This window comes from Mesoplodon densirostris, chromosome 3, assembly GCF_025265405.1.
Source record: "Mesoplodon densirostris isolate mMesDen1 chromosome 3, mMesDen1 primary haplotype, whole genome shotgun sequence".
Classification (NCBI taxonomy): Eukaryota; Metazoa; Chordata; class Mammalia; order Artiodactyla; family Ziphiidae; genus Mesoplodon; species Mesoplodon densirostris.
In genome coordinates, this window is record NC_082663.1 from 34710850 (window position 1) to 34728467 (window position 17618).

The 17618-nt window shown below is 41.7% G+C and overlaps 1 protein-coding gene and 1 non-coding gene across 2 annotated transcripts; both read right to left on the reverse strand.

The window, feature by feature from the left end:
* Positions 1-14174: 14174 nt before the first annotated feature.
* On the reverse strand, positions 14175-16860 carry RPL37 (ribosomal protein L37). The gene is made up of 4 exons (XM_060091656.1): positions 16755-16860; positions 15880-16015; positions 15553-15637; positions 14175-14290 (listed from the first exon to the last, which is right to left on the reverse strand). The coding sequence occupies exons 1-4, from the start codon at positions 16755-16757 to the stop codon at positions 14221-14223; spliced, it is 294 nt and encodes a 97-aa protein (XP_059947639.1). The 5' UTR covers positions 16758-16860; the 3' UTR covers positions 14175-14220.
* On the reverse strand, positions 14373-14451 carry LOC132487297 (small nucleolar RNA SNORD72). Its single transcript, XR_009531585.1, has one exon. It is a non-coding gene; the product is annotated as a small nucleolar RNA SNORD72 (small nucleolar RNA).
* Positions 16861-17618: the final 758 nt, after the last annotated feature.

Consider the following 17618-nt stretch of genomic DNA (forward strand, 5'->3'; position numbering starts at 1 on the left):
ATATGATTTTTTTAAATTTGCATACATTAAGCCTCACTGTGCTGTAAATTTTTGTGGGTCTCGACAATGTCATGTATCCACTATTTTTTTTTTGTATCCACTATCATAGTATCATACAGAATAGTGTCACTACCCTAAAAAATCTCCTGTTGCTTCACACGTTCAACCATTCTCCTCTTTTTCCTGTCTCTAAAATTTTGTCTTTTTCAGAATATCATATAATTGGAATCATACAGCATGTAGTATTTTCAGACTGGCTTCTTTCCCTTAGCAATTTCCATTAAGGTTCATCTATATCTTTTCTGTCACACTTAAAGGCTTTTGAAACAAGGAAAATGTAAACTATTAAAAAAATTTTTAAAAGCTTGGTCTCCATTCTAAAATATTTTCTTCAAATATTTTGAAATATTTTATACTTTCTAAAAGAATCTTACTATGATATAGATTTATTAAAAGTTATGTAAGGGACTTACCACTTCCACTGCAGGGGGCAGTGGTTTGATCCCTGGTCAGGAAACTAAGATCCCACATGCCATGCAGCACAGCCAAAAAAAAAGTTGTGTTAAATGTGTTGAGGATATACTCTGAAGAACGGAGCTGTAATATAGCTTTGGTGGATTTTTAAAAAATACTTATTTATTTATTTGGTTGTGCCAGGTCTTGGTTGTGGCTCACTGGCTCCTTAGTTGCAGCACGTGGGCTTCTTAGTTGTGGCAGGTGGGCTCCTTAGTTGCAGCACATGGGCTCCTTAGTTGTGGCATGTGAACTCTTAGTTGCGGCATGCATGTGGGATCTAGTTCCCTGATCTGGGATCAAACCCAGGCCCCCTGCATCGGGAGCACGGAGTCTTAACCACTGCACCACCAGGGAAGCCCCTGGTGGATTCCTTAAAACTAATAAATTATATAAGAAAGAAAAGAGAGTTAAAGACCTGATATTTTTAGTAAAGAATATTATTCCTTACCTATGTGACAATCACGTGAAATTACTAATGTAATTCTCATATTCTCTGTATCTATTATTTCTCTTACATAAAGCACAATTGAGGTACATCATAACGTGTAGAGTGTTTAATTTCAAAAATTAAGTTGGTTTTATACGGGAATTCAGGAGTTTTTTATATGTTAGGAATTTGTTCTAAGTCTAGTATATTTTATTTTTACTGAAATGCTTCTAGATTGCTTGACTCTGAAATTTTAACATGGAGAATGTTCTAGGCGCCTTACTGGATTATGTACATTATAACTGACCTTTATAAAAGGCTTTTTGTTTCGCCTGGAATTAATGCTTTTTCATGGTTTTTACTTGCTTAGATTTCTAAGTACGTATTGATTCAACCCAAACTTGCACCAATTGTATAAAATCTCTCAAAGACATGGAACATGTGATGTGTATTATCAGTCTGAGGTTCTTGAACTCTCCTAGAGCTTTCGTACCTGCTTCAGTTGTTTGCCTTCTATACCTGTCTCAGAGTTCTCATCTGAGAATCCCCTTCAATATTGTTCTGGAGAGTCCCTTCCCTTTCTCCTATGTTGGGTTTATTGTTTTCTAATGCCGTGGTTTCCGTTTTTGTTGTTTGTTTGTTTTTGTTTTTGTCCTTTCTCCCTGGTTTTGGTGGAACAATCTCACCAGTAGTTTTATGAGAAAGCCTCAGGGAAGTAAAATTTTCTGAGAGCTTATGTGTTTGAAAATGTCTTTATTGTACCCTTACACCTTATAGTTTGATTGGACATAGGGTTTTAAGTTGTAAAGAATTTCCTTGAGGGTTTTGAAGTCATTGCTCCATTGTCTTCTAACTTCCCTTCTTTTTTTTTAGACGTTTTTTGAAGTGTAATTGACATAAAATAAAACACTTTTTAGGTGTAGATTTCAACGTTTTGAAAAATGTATACTATTGTGTAAGCATCACCACTATCAAGATTTAGAATAATTGCATCACCTGCCAAAATTCCCTTGTGACCTTTTAATTTCTGTAACTATAATTTTGCCTTTTTCAGAATGTCATATAAAGAAAATTATACAATATACAGTGTTTTGCATCCAGCTTCTTTCACTTAGCATAACACTTTTGAGACTCATCCATGTTGTTGCATGTGTCAGTAGCTTATTGCTTTTTATTGCTGAATAGTATCCCATTGTGTGGATATACCAAAATTTATTTATCTATTCTTGGGGAGTTCCCTGGCGGTCCAGCGGTTAAGACTCAGTGCTTTCACTGCTGTGGCCCGACAAACCATGTGGCTCAGGCAAAAAAAGAAAAAGAAAAAATTATTTATCCATTCTCTAGTTTTGATGTTTTATTGTTTCTAATTCTTGGAGCAGGGATAGCTGTTATGAACATTCACATACAAGTCTTTGCATTTTCATTTCTTTTGAATAAATACTCAAGAGTAGGAGTGCTGGGGTTATAGTAGGTATATATTTAACCTTAAGAAACAGCCAAATTGTTTTAAAGTGGCTGTACCATTTTTCATTTCCACCAGCAAAGAATGAGCATTCCAGTTGTTCCTCATTAGCATTTGGTATTATCAGTTTTATCTATTTATTTGTTTTATTTTAGCCATTCTAGTAGATGTGTAGTACTATGTCATTGTGGTTTTGTTTTTTTTTTTTTTTTTTTTTTTGCTGTACGCGGGCCTCTCACTGCTGTGGCCTCTCCCGTTGCGGAGCACAGGCTCCGGACACACAGGCCCCGCGGCCATGGCTCGCGGGCCCAGCCGCTCCGCGGCATGTGGGATCCTCCGGGATCGGGGCACGAACCCGTGTCCCCTGCATCAGCAGGCGGACTCTCAACCACTGCGCCACCAGGGAGGCCCAATCATTGTGGTTTTAATTTGCATTTCCCTTTTTTTTTTTTTTTTGCGGTACATGGGCCTCTCACTGTTGTGGCCTCTCCCGTTGCGGAGCACAGGCTCCGGACGCGCAGGCTCAGCGGCCATGGCTCACGGGCCCAGCCGCTCCACGGCATGTGGGATCTTCCCGGACCGGGGCACGAACCCGTGTCCCCTGCATCGGCAGGCAGACTCTCAACTACTGCGCCACCAGGGAAGCCCCCATTTCCCTGATATTAATGTTGAGCATCTTTTCCTGTGTTTATTTGCCATGCATATTTGTCCTTTGGTGAACTACCTATTCAAATCTTCTGCCCATTTTAAAAATTGGGCAATTTATTTTTTAATTATTAAGTTCTGAATACAAGTCATTTATCATATGTTTTGCATATATTTTCTCCAAGCCTGTGTCTTGTTTTTATTTTTTTAATAAATTTATTTATTTTATTTTTGGATGCATTGGGTTTTTGTTGCTGTGCATGGGCTTTCTATAGTTGCAGCGAGTGGGGGCTACTCTTCCTTGTAGTGCGCGGGCTTCTCATTGCGGTGGCTTCTCTTGTTGCAGAGCATGGACTCTAGGCGCACGGGCTTCAGCAGTTGTGACATGCGGGCTCAGTAGTTGTGGCACACAGGCTTAGTTGCTCTGTGGCAGGTGGGATCTTCTCGGACCAGGGCTCGAACCCATGTCCCCTGCATTGGCAGGCAAATTCTTAACCACTGTGCCACCAGGGAAGTCCCAATACTACACTATCTTGACTACTGCAGCTTTATAGTAAAGGCTTTTTTTTTTTTTTGGTTCTGTTTTTAAGCAGTTGTATTGCTATTCCATTGTAAAGAGGTACAGTAATTTGTTTAACTCAGCCTCTACTTAGGGGGTTTAGTTGTTCTATTTTTTATATTACAGATAATGCAACAAATGCCCATGGGCATATAACTTTGTACCCTTGTGATAGCACTTGTGTAGGGTACATGTTTAGAATTGGGAATGCTGGATCAGTGTTTCCCCACATTTTCCCCTAGTAATTGGGGTATAGATCCATTTGGGTAATACTTATAGTGTAAGTAACTAGGCTGTGCTTGGCTGTGTTCCTAGATACTGTCTGATCTTGGGCAGTGCCTTGTGGCCTATGTGTTAAAGCAAAGATTTCCTGCTTTCCTCTTTGGTCAGTTCCTGTGAGCTATAGAAAGATGCTTCCTCGAGAACACAAAAATAAGAGTGCTGTCAGAATTAGAGAGTGTTTGTCAGAACATCAGGGGCATTCTGCCTGTTTGACAGTTATACTTTTGATCAATTGGCAAGCCTATTTTCAAACAATTATTAATTTAATCTGGGAGTGGATTAATCAGTTTGCTGATTAACCACAGAGGCGGGTGAAGCGCATGGTGTGGTGGAGAAGTTGAGTAGATGGAGAAATTAAGGCCTTGAGGTTGAAACTGAGCTCAAGTGGTAGGCATCTCAGGACCATGCTTTCTCTGCTCCCTCTGCCTTTCAACCGAATCCACAACAAGTAGCTTCTGAACCTCAATCAAAGATAATCCCCCAGTGGTTAACCCACCCTACCTGAATAATGAGTTGACTGTAATTTTGTTTTAAACATGACTTGGGCTTATGCCTGACCACTCTCCCCGCTTCCTACCCTTCTTGGTTCACTGATATATTCCCAATGCCCAGATCAGTGGCTAGCACATAGACAGTGTACAGTTTACATTTGTAGATAGAATGTTCTTAAAAATTAGTTTATTGAATATACACTTATCTTGATGATTTGGTTAACAAGAGCTTCCGCTGAGAGATAAGCCACCCTCATTGTTCTGATCAAATCAAATTTCTGAGCCTACAGCGCTGTAGAGTCTCTAGCGTAGAGCAGACACTGCTGACCACTGTGAATTCACCAAGATACATGTTGTCTTATAGGGTTTTGTCTTCCTGCTATTATCAGTGATACCCATTATCCAGGAATATTACCTATATGGTAATAATTATGATCACTAACATTTATCAGACTCTTACCCTGTGCCAGGCACCATGCTGAACACTTTATATGCACCATCCCATTTTATTCTCATAGCAACACTTCACAACGAACGTTACGAAGTAGGTACAACTGTAACCGAAAGTGGGGTCCAGCTGCTCGCCACTCAAAAGCAATAAAGAGGCAAGGCTGGTGGAAAGGAAACTTTGCTTTATTTTGGACGCCGGCAACCCGGGTGGTGGGGGGTGCGGATACCTGTCCAAAGGCCGACTCCCCCCACAACTGACAATCAGGGGTCAAGAGCTTTTATAGGCTGAGGGAGGGGGCTACGTGCAGAAACAATACAGTCAGCTCTGACAGTCATCTTGAAATTGGTCATTGGTGGTCTGACCAGTGTCATCTTGACTGTTTTAAGTATGATTAATCTTCAGTTCCAAGGTTGGTTTGTTCCCATTTCCTTGAGGCTAATTCTTGGAACTGTGGCACCTTATGTCATGGCTACAGTCTGGCCATCATGTAGTTAACTTCTTCCACCTAGTGAGGGTTTCCGTATCTATAAGACAGCTCACAGGATATGGCTCAGAATATTATCTATAGCCCTTGAGGGGGAACTAAAAGTCCTTGATTTTGCTTAATGACTCAACTATTATTATTTAGTCTTGCTGGACTGTCTTTGTTTCTACATTTTCTCACTTCTCTGATGAAACTTATTCTTTGGCTGAAGTTTTTCACAGACAAAAGGCAGGCTGAGGACATGGGGGGTAAGGACCATAGGGTCCTGCTCCATTTCACAGCTTTTGTACCATTTTACAGGTAAAAATCTTGGCTTAAGTTAATTAACTATGTGACCTAAAAGCTAGCAACTGTTTTGATTTTACCTATATACTTACATGGTGAATGCAGCATTATTTTACTTTTAAAAAAATATTTATTTTTGTATTATTTGTTGCACCGGCTCCTTAGTTGTGGCACGTGGACTCCTTTAGTTGTGGTATGTGAACTCTTAGTTGCAGCATGCATGTGGGATCTAGTTCCCTGACCAGGGATCGAACCCAGGTCCCCTGCATTGTGAGCATGGAGTCTTAACCACTGCACCGCCAGGGAAGTCCCAGCATTATTTTAGATGAAGACAACTTTACCAAATGATGACTCAACCCCAAAACACTAAACTTGTTATTGTTTAGGTTTGGGCTACCCAGTAGGATAGCCACCAGCCACACGTAGCTGTTGAACATCTGAAATGCAACTAGTCCGAACTGAGATGTGTTGAAAGTATAAAATACACACTATATTTTGAAGACTTAGTATGAAAAAATATATATAAAATATCTCAATTTTTATACTGATTACAAGATAAATAAAATAAGACACAAGATTACCAGGTTACAATAAGATACAAGATTACAAGATAAATACTATGCTGGGCATAACTTTAAATAAAATATACTATTAAAATTAGCTTTAACTTTTTTACATTTTTAAATGAGGCTGTTAGAAAAGTTACAACTACATATGTGGTTTGCATTTGTGGCTCGTGTTATATTTATACTAGATGCTTGTCTAGCACATTTTACAGACATTTATATTGGCCAATTCAGCACAGATTTTACTCAGATTGAATCTGACAAAGAGCTCTAAGCTGTACCAAAATGATTCTTGGTGATTCAGAAAGAGGCCTACGGCTTCTCCAGGACCAAGCTCCCACAGTATGGGGGCTTTCCTAATGCCAGGCCCCTGCAGTGTTGGTGGCTTCTGCACTGCCAGGTTCCTGCCCTGTGCACTGGCTAGGTGCCTCTAATGACCAGCTTTCCCTGGACCCCCTTCAGGCAGCTTCAGAACAGAACATTGTTGGGTAAGGCACCTCCCCATGAATGGCTTCCCTGCCATCCTTCTGGTGGCTTCCCAGCAAGTCCCAGAAACAAGACACTTCAACATCCAGTGAGCTATGCTGCATCTTCTCAGACATCTGGATCTCAACTCCGGGGGTGGGGAGGCCTCATCCTGGGTGCTCTATCTCTGCTCTAGTAGTGGCTGCTTCTTATTTCTGCTCTTCCTGAAGAGTTCACTTCAGTTTTTCCTAGCCAATCCCTTATTGCCCTAATCCCTTAATCTTTTCCTGTTCAAGTTACTATGTGACTTGTCTCCTCATTGAACCCTCACAGGTATACCAGCTATTTTAATTGGATGTTTGTATTTTTATACTCTACATGTTATTTGTTTATATATGTATATAATTACCATGTTTTGAGCAATAACTTACGTTTTCTTATTTTGCAAATACTAAATGACTTTCTGTGCTTGCATCTGCACAGATTTTAGCATTGGTCTAAATTCAAGTAATTGAAAAATACCAAAAGGCATCATGTGATACTTTACTTTTTTTATTTTTACTTTTTGGCCGTGTTGGGTCTTCGTTGCTCTGCGTGGGCTTTCTCTAGTTGTGCAGAGCGGGGGCTACTCTTCGTTGTGGTGTGCGTGCTTCACATTGCAGTGGCTTCTCTTGTTGCAGAGAACGGGCTCTAGGCGCACGGGCTTAGTTGCTCCGCGGCATGTGGGATCTTCCCAGACCAGGGATTGAACCCGTATCCCCTGCACTGGAATTCTTATCCACTGCGCCACTAGCGAAGTCCCATGTGATAGTCTTTAAATCTGCCTATAGTTCATCTGCTTAGATTCGAAGAGTTGTCTCTGATGAATGTGAAATTTATTCAAAATTTAGAGCTGTTCAAAAATTTAAAACTCTGTAGTATATTCTCATAGGACTTTTTTTGTGGGGGGAGGGCAGGAATCAGGAAAGGGCAGATTTGCTCTGATCAAGATGACCGGAAAATGGCTTGCTATTACCTTTAAAGAGTTAATCCAGTGCTAAAATTACATATGTTAATGAGATGTCTGTACTATATGATGTATGACTAGCACTGTGGTTCCACACCTAGGCCATAGATGAGTAAGTATTCTATTTAATAAAGACAAGTTTTCTACAAAAGGAATCTTACATTGTACAATGTCTGTATTAATTAAATGCATTCCAGTAACACTATTGTCAGAATCCTTATTACCAGAAAAATATATACCTTTCACCATCTCTCTGTGCCTTAGTTTGTTCCTCTCCAAAATAAAGGAGTTTTATTACACCATCTCAAGTCTCTTGCAAATTTAAAGCACTGCGCCATGCTGTGCTACCTCAGAGGTGTATGTTCCCAGAGGTTTCTCTCTCGTCATCCTAATTGAACAGTACTTCTCTCTGAGGCTTCCTGCTTCCTGTCTCTCTCCTGCCTTGGGGAGCTGCTTCTTCTCTGAGGGCTGCTCCCCTGCAAAACAGGGACCATAAACAGTTTCTGCTCTGACTATGCCCTCTCCACTCTTGAGGTGGCTAAGCCATTTACTGACAAGCCATCCTTCCTCCCATTTGCCCAAGATGGTCGTGTTTCTGAAACAGAACTATTGGCCACCTGGTATTAATCCCATTTGCTTCTTCCTCAGCCACCTCTACCACTTGCCGTAACTTAAGGAAGCTGGACCTTTCTCCAATACCCTGTTTTATCAGTTGTCTTTTTTACAAAAGACCTTTCCCCTACAGGCCTTAATTTCCTCCACATAGTAACTCTAGAGTTCAAATCACTTTAAACATTTTTGAGGGCAAATCACACTTTTTACACGTGCTAGATGTTTATTTGCAGAGCTATATAAATGTAACACTATTAGATTAGGGCTCTGAATTCCCTGGTGGTCCAGGGGTTAGGACTTGGTGCTTTCACTGCAGTGGGCCCGAAGTAACAAATTAGACAGACAGACACACACACTGGAAATGTATACAAGAACCTTTTTTTTTTTAATTGAAGTATAGTTGTTTTACAATGTTGTGCTAATTTTTGCTGTACGGCAAAGTGGTTCAGTTATACATATATATGCATTCTTTAATATTCTTTTCCATTATGGTTTATCAGAGGATACTGAATATAGTTCCCTGTGCTATACAGGACCTTGTTGTTTATCCATTCTATAATAGTTTACATCTGGTCACAGCTTTTAGAGTCCTCAGCCAGATCAAGGATATAGAGGGGTCCAAGGGAAAGACTGGTAAATAAATTTCTTTGAAGAGTTTTAAGTATTCAACTCAACCTTCTTGGAAAAGGGGGTTACTACCTTGTAGCTCTAAACCTAGGGAAGGAAACTTCAAAGGAACCACTCAGAAGGCTTTGAAATTTGCTTCCCGCAACTGTTTTGGTGGGGGGCCAGGAGAGTGCTGCTGCCTGAGATCTCCCTGCACTTAAGAACTTGTTCAGGCCAGGGAGGTGGGAATGTTTCCTGTGGACAAGATGTGGGCCACTCAGGAGAGAGGGATAGACAGCATGGGATAATTTTGAGTCCTCTCCATAGGGCCCTCAGAGGTAGAGAAAACCTCAGGAGAAAGAGGTTGGATCCTAGGGGCTAGGAAGGAATCACAAAAGACTATTCTGAATTAAGATGGGAACTACAGGAGAGGTCATACAAATGCCCAAGAGAGGAAAAGTTTAATCATCTGCAGGGTCCAGACACTTTACCCACCCAGCCAAGGAAGAACCATCCCCCATCCCCCCACCTCTCCTTCCTCCTCCTGTCTACTCTTTAACCCCACTGAGGAGTGCAATTGCAGCTCACAAGCCCCAGAGAATGTATACAGGGAGAAGGCTGAGATCAGAGGGACCATGCCCCCTTCTCCACTGCTGGTTCCAACCCAAAGGAGGCCCAAGCTGGAAGATGTGAGATAAGGTTAAGTCAATTTTGAAGTTTGACTGTAACATAGGACTGGAAATTTTATTTGAAATAAAAAAATAACTTACTAAAATAAAACTGTTTTTACAACTAATCATGACTGGAGAGTATTTTTTGTTATCTGTAAACAATCCAAAAAAACAAGGGTCAGACCAAGTCTTCATCCTGGGGCACAGGACCATATTTCCACTGTATAAAGATGAGGACACAAAAATAAGAACTGTGTTTTTACCTCAATCAATATATTATGCCTGTGGTAATCTACAAGCCACCTGCAAACATGAGAACCATTTTTTTTCACTGGTACTTTCTTGGAACAAGATATCCCTCTACCTTACCATACAAGGAAACTTTTGCTTCAGATTCCATTCTTGGTTCCTGAGGTTGATAGCCTCTGCCCTGTGCTTCTCTTAGATTACGATCTGAACTACCTTTTGTTTTGAGGAAAAAAACAACAAAATGAAACATAATCCGTATGTAGTATGAATGAGAAAGAGAAAGCTCCTTATCATTTAATTTGGTAAAAGTTAGGGTTGGGATCTTAGTTCCCTGACCAAGGATTGAACCCGGGCCCTCAGCAGTGAAGAGTCCTAACCACTGGACCGCCACAGAATTCTCATAATTTAACTGTCTTAACCACCTTTCTAAAGGTTCCTCCACTCCCACTCTATCACACTCTTTGTATCTTTGTCTTCACAGCACTTATCACTACCCGAAATTGCTTACCCGTTCTAGGTCAACCCCCAACCCCCCAAACACACACACGCTACTGAAATCTTTGTCAGACAAAGATTTCTTGTCTGCCTTGTTTTCCACTTGTATCTCCTTGGCCTAGAACTGCTTCTGGCACAGAGGTCACTAGATCTGGTTCATAAGGGGCACTGTATCAACAGAAATGAAAGGGAATCACAGACATCTAGGTTCTTCCAAAAGTGTGTTTAATTTTAAACTTGTAGTTTCTCATTGCCCAATCTCCCCTGAACCTCTAGCAAGCTGGCTTTGTTCTTGATGCTCTATTGAAACAAGGTTTATGGAAATAAACACTAACCTAAAGTTTGGAAATCCCCGAAGGTTTTTTTTTTTTTTTTTTTAATTTTAAAATCTTTTTCTCCTTGGCTTCAGCCACATACAATACTTAGTTTGTGTGACTCAACCCTATCCTATGTCCTGGGCTATTTCTGCAACCACTAGAGTCAACTGTCAACTTCAACCGTGTCGGTTGTTGCTCCCACTGTATCTCTAACATTGCCTAGCTCGTAGTAGCATCATCATATGCATTATGTTGAACAAATTCATGAACCACTCTCTCTCCTCGTGTCTCCTATGGACATCTCCCCAAATCTTTCCTTGAACCTCTCCAAATTGTCTTTTCTTTCTAGAGTATCTGTATTTTCAAATGGTTTCAATCATGACTGAGTCAAGGATGGTTTACTGAAGTTCATCAGTCAAGAAACTGAATCCTTAAAAAAAAAAGAAAAAAGGAAGTCCTTTTTTTCTCATCATTTCTAAATGCCTACCAGGTCTCACCATCACCTCATACTTCCATTTAAATTATCTTCACCATTTTAACCCCTAAAATCAGTTCCCTTTCACAACTCTGTTCATTACTTCCAGATGGAGACCTCTAGCCCAGGCTTTCCACTTGAACGGCCACCAGGCTTACTCACTTCTTCCAATGTACTTCCTCTTGGTATCCCACAGGCAACAAAACCTAACTTTAATATTTTCCCCCATGTTGCCTCCACCCTATATTCCCTCTCAATGAATGCACCACCTCCTTGCCCCCTAGTCCAAAACATCCAAGACTCCTACCTCCAATATTTGAGGCCTACTGCAGACACAATGCTGTTTTTTAAGTTATTATTATTTTTTAATTCATTTTTGACTGCTCTGGGTCTCCGGTGTGGCTCACAGGCTTAGTTGCAGTATGTGGGATCTTAGTTCCCTGACCAGGGATTGAACCCAGGCCCCCTGAATTGAGAGCATGGAGTCTTAGCCACTCGACCACCAGGGAAGTCCCACTATATTTTTATATATGTGATCCCATGGAAGCCTCACACAGCCTATGATACAGAAGCAAGAGGGGGCTTGGAAGCTACTCCCTTTGATTCAAGTTTTACATGTTCTCAGTAGAGACATCCCCCCTACAGCCAGCCCCACTGCTACCTTAGTCCATGACCTCATGATTTTCAGACTATTTAAGAACCTGTTGCCTGGTTTTCCAGCTTCAAAACATATCACATCCATACCATCACCTTCCATCACCATCATATTAATCTTGCTAATAACTAATCATGCCATTGTGTGTGCTTAAAAACTTCCAATGATTTATCATTGCTTCAAGCTAAAGTCCAAACTCCTTAGTATAATACTCAAGACCTTCCACAACCTGATCATCCTCACCCCTCTAGATTCTTCTTACCAACCCCCTCACATTCTCTCAACCTGACAAACCACAGTATCTGTGATTGAGATACCCTTTGGCGACACCCATCTGGTCCTGAGTACCCTCTGCCCAAGAAACACAAATTCCTTAGTTGTGGCACAGGCCCCAGGCATCTTTTGTCAGATTGAGGTCCACTGTCCAAACCAACTTTGACCCTCAGGACATGATGAGATACGTCAGATGTGAACTTCCTGCAAACTAGTATTCAATGAACTGAATCCACCTGTTTGCATTCTATACTGAATGTGTTAACCCAGCTCCATCTCTCTCTCACTGCTGCTCCCCAAGTCTTAAAATTAATTTTAACTGTGATTGGAGCAGCCTCAATCGGTCTGTGAGCCACCTATAATCTATGGAGATACTTACCATTGCATCAGACAATTTCCCACTGAAACCCAACCTGTCAAGGGTCATAGGTACTGGCAAACAAGAAATAAGCTCACCTTACACTCAAACACACAGGCCTTTCTTAATGCATCACTGCCCACCTCTCTCACAACCCCTTTGTGCCAACTGTTTTCTGGCCCAGGATTTAGAAATTCCACGTCTTCAGGTCAGTGACCACTCACCTCAAAGCCTAATATTTATTCCATCCTGGGCATTACCTATCTTAATGGGCCTCTCCATCACTCAGGAATCAACCATTAGTAACACTAGAAGATTTCAGAAAGATCTTAACACCAAGTTAGATTATTTCAGTACTCTGAAGCCAAAATATATTAAAACCATTATTTTCGTAGGTCAAAAGCAATTTCATAAACTTGAACCTACTATACCAACTTTAGGCTGCAGCCACTGTAGAAGCACCTTCACTCACTGAACTTGGAAGCCCATAAGACCTCCAGCTTACAACTGCACGCAGGCACAGCAGTAAAATCACACTAACAAATGTCAGCTGGATCCAGGAACCATGCTCTCAATTATGCATCCCTAAAGTACAGAGTACTGAGTCATTATGTTGAGTCTCACATATTGGGAGGAAGCCCGATGTAGATTTAGATCAGCAGGGGCTTCTGTAGAAGTTAAATGTAAGCTAAGACCTGAAGGATGAGTTAGGAAAAAAGCGGGAGGAAAGGAATTAGCTAGAATTTTGGGAATGCATTCTAAAGGTAAGATTGGTGAGGCAGTGATGATCATGAAGACCCATTCAAGGTCAGGTTAAGGACGTTATACTTAATACAATGGGAAGCTAAAAGCTAGGACAGCACAGCTTGGCCACACTGCTATTTTATGCCAGTTGTTCCAACACTTATGTTGTTTAATTCATGTTCTGTTCTCTCATTCAGCAGTCCAACAAAGTCAGCCTTGTCTTCACTTCAAAAAACTGTATGGCAGTAACATTAGAACTGGGAAAGCAAGGCAAAAAAATTCAAAGCACCGAAAATCAATGATCACCCAGCTAAGGGTTAAAGTAATTCCAGGCATCTATTTATCATTGCCTTTAGCCTACAAATATGTTTATACTTGGCCCTCCTTTACATTCTACTCAATCCACTGCATTTGCCTGTGGCCCTACAAACTTTCCATATTTTTTTGTTGACTCACACTGAGCAGGTTGCTTTAGTTTTCACTTAGCTGACCACCTTAAACGGCATGCACAGCCTATAACCTAGGTGCCAAGCAACAGTTAAGATCACCTTTCCAAAAATCTGAAAAAGTGTATGTATAGCTGCATCACTTTGCTATACACCAGAAACTAACGCAATATTGTAAACCAACTATACTCCAGTAAACATTTTAAGAAAAAAGAAAAAAATCACCTTTCTAAAATAGAATTCATTTAACTCCTATCCTTCACGTTCTCACCGGTACTCCAAAGCCTATCGTAATGGTTGACAACCACTCCCCCAAGACCACAGATGTTGCTAAAAGAAATTAAGTTACGCTCTTTCATCCTCTCTAACATTTTAAGCATCAGCACGTGTTGAACTAAGAACTGTTCTATGTAAATTCACTATATTCTTCACATCATCTGCCAGTGTTGTCAGCTTGAAGGAATCCTGGGATGCTGCTTGTTCCTTGTCCTCTTAAGCAGTATCACAACCCAGTTCAAAAGTTACTGTTCCAAAACAGCCACTTAACAAGTAAATCTGATTTTAAGCTGTCCCATTCGCAAGCCTATACAAATCATTGATACAAGCCTATTAAAAATACCTTAGCACACCAGAGTTTTTCAAAACCAGAACATTTATTGCGTGACTAATAACTGAAATCCTTAAGATGAACTGGATGCTGCAACAGCTGCCCTCTTGGGTTTAGGTGTTGTTCCTTCACGGAATCCATGCCTGCACCGTGTTAAAAACAAGAACAGTTACTTCAGCAATGCCAACGCATACATTTTAATTGTTGCTGTAACAGATTTTTATGAGCTTATCTCAGTTAAATCTGAAATCAATATTGAATTCATATGTTCAGACATTTATTTTTACAACATCACTGATAAGCTGCAGTATTTACTTCCTTCTGCTTCAAGATAGCCATTTCAGGAATACAGATAACTTTAATTGGAAAGAAAAAAGGGCAACGTATTTGGTTGTACTGATCACTGGGCCAGTATTTCCCCACCACTTAAGATTCCTAAGGCATTTGTGAAAACGGGTTCTTAAATTACGAGCCAGAGATCCTACTTTCCTTTAGCCAAGGAAAAACAATGCGTTTAATGGTAGACATTTTCTCAACTGCTTAACTACTCTATATCTTAACTCATTTAATATTAACACCTACTTGTAGTGTACCATTATCCCTCTTTTGAGGGACAGACAGGTTAAAGCTGGCTTCAATTCATGCTCTTAACTCTTACATTGAACTAGCAGACCACTGAATCCTAAGCCTATACTACTGTATAATAGTCTTATACATTATGAAATGCAAAGCGCAAAGAAAGGTCACTTCAGCACATGAACACAAGCACATCTAAGGGTGTTGTTTACAAACCCCCAAACTGTCTTGAGGTTTTTTAAAATGTGAAAACCTGGAATTGAGTGGTAGAGGTCAGAAATTCTGCTAAATATCCTACACTGCACGGGACAACCACCCTCCCCAACAAAGAAATCACCTCAGCTGAGGCCTTACGTGGGTTAACCCCTCAAAAGCTACCACTAAAATGCAGTTTCTGTTTAGTCTAGATGGGGGCTGAAATTAAAACTCTAAGGCCCGTCTTTAAGTAATAAAAGACTATAAAATTTCTTTCTATACAAACGCAATAGCAACTGACAGGTTTCTATAGCAGACTTGCCCAAAGCCACAAAACCCGAAAGTCTCCTTTATGCACGATTACCTTGACAAAGTTTGGTAGGAAAGTGAAATGTAGGTATGCTAACAAATGTCATCACATTTTCTGGAGTCCAGCTCCAACTAAGCCCCAGCATGTATAGCTCATACTACTGTTTACTGAAAGATTCACAAGATCTAAACTAACTGATCTGAAGCTTATGGTGGCAGAAGAAAAAAGTTCCTTGCTAACACCTCATCCCACCAACCAGAGCAGTTGAGAGGATAATTATGCAAGCTGACAAAACCACAAAAAACTGAAACATAAAAACTGTACCTGAATCTGCGGTATACAATTTTTAGGTGCCTCATTCGACCAGTCCCGGTGGTATTTCGTCTTTTAGCTTTAGCACTCCAGTTATCTAAAACACACATTCAAGTGAAGGTTCTAAACGGTTTTCCCCACACACATTGTAAGCTCTGTCGGTCAATATACTTAAAAATGCCTGCTTGGGTTTTAACCCCACTTCATCGCTATACAGATGCCCCATTCTTCTAGGGACCGCCTAATGCTCAGTCATGCCCCACTGAAGTAAAAAACAAACACGGGACAATTCTCAACGCCAAGATACTCTCTATCAGAGTCTAGTAAACATGCACTTACACTTCCTCTTCCGCTTGGCAGGGTAGCCACATTTACCGCAGGTCGACTTCTGAAGGTGGTAGGCCTTAGAGCCACAGCGGCGGCACAACGTGTGTGTCTTATTCCGACGCTTCCCAAACGAGGACGTTCCCTTCGTCTACAAGTTAAGGGGACAGACGATTCTTCAATCTAGCAATTTCTACACACGTTACGTTTTCAGTTCAAGAAACTATTGATAAGATTTCATGACAACCACAAGGTCTCAAACTGTGGGAGTCTGACTTTTTTTTTAAAAATGTGGTGTATTTATTTTATTTACATGTTTTCAAATCGACTGCAATGTATTAAGAATTCAAATGCTATAAACATATAAGAGTCTGACTTCTCTTAAATGCTAAATCAGAGACCTCTATCGGAATTTCACGTCATCTAAAGCCCCCTGCAAGAGCTGCTGTGTTTTGAAATCCGCTACATTATTAAAAAGAAGAAAAAAAGATATAATGCAAAAGACGAGATAACGTGGTTTTCCTACCACCCCTACTCCAAAATCTAAGAGCTCCTGCCCAGGGACCACCGCCAACGATTCCTTGGCTTACAGAGCCACTCTCAAACTATGCTTCTTCTGTCCTTTCCCATAGGCGGGCAGGGCTGTGCGGTCTCCCCAGAGGTCAGGCAGAAGCAAGGTGCCTAGAGCAGCTGCAGCTCCACGACTGCAGGCCCCGCACTCCCAAACAGATAGGGGCCATTCTTCTGCCTCTCGAGGGCCACCACATGTCCCTTTCCTGCGCACCGGCTCCCCTTATCGGAAACCTTGCCGGGCCCCCACGGACAGCAAAGAACGCGGCGCAGGGCGCTAGGATGGAAGCCGATTCCGAGAGCCCTTGCAGACAACTCACCATCCCGCTTCTGCCGCCGAGACCAAAGAGACCGAAAGAAAAGGCACTTCCGCTATATCGCGCTCAGAAGCTTCCGCCCAGGAAAGTACTTCCGGCGGGGCGCGGTGCACCGCTCTCAAGCGTCCGTCGCTGCAGCGTGGGTGGGGTCGAGAGGCGGATCCCGAGCCAGGCGGGGCCAATAGAAGGTTCAGAGGGGCGGGGCTCACAGCTTTCTGGGTCCGGGGTGGGCGTCTGTGTAGGGTTCGGGTTGGGACTGGAGTTCTTCGCCAGGTTCTTCTGCGGTCCCGACGGAAGCTTTCGGCTAACGCTGATCATCGCTGAGAAGTCGCTAGGAGGACGGAGATGGGCTTAGAATATGATGAGAAAGGCAAATAATGTTTTTCCTAACTATAGTACTTTAGAGGCAAATGATTTGTTCCCCAATCTTGTTATGCCAAGGAATCAGACGTGGAACTTGTTAAGTGTTGTTTCCTAAACTCTAACGTGAGGAAATCTGGTTCAGCAGCTTTGGATGGGGCTTGGACATCTGTACTTAAAAACACTATACTGTTAATGTTGGTGCTTCCCAGACCTTTTTTTTTTTTTTTTTTTTTTTTTTTTTGCGGTATGCGGGCCTCTCATTGTTGTGGCCTCTCCCGTTGCGGAGCACAGGCTCCAGACGCTCAGGCTCAGCGGCCATGGCTCACGGGCCCAGCCGCTCTGCGGAATACGGGATCTTCCCGGACCGGGGCACGAACCCATATCCTCTGCATCGGTAGGCGGACCCTCAACCACTGCGCCACCAGGGAAGCCTCCCAAGCCTTCTTGATAAACGCTAATCCACTTGTAACCTTGCCTAGGAAAGCCCCCACCGTCGCAAAAGGA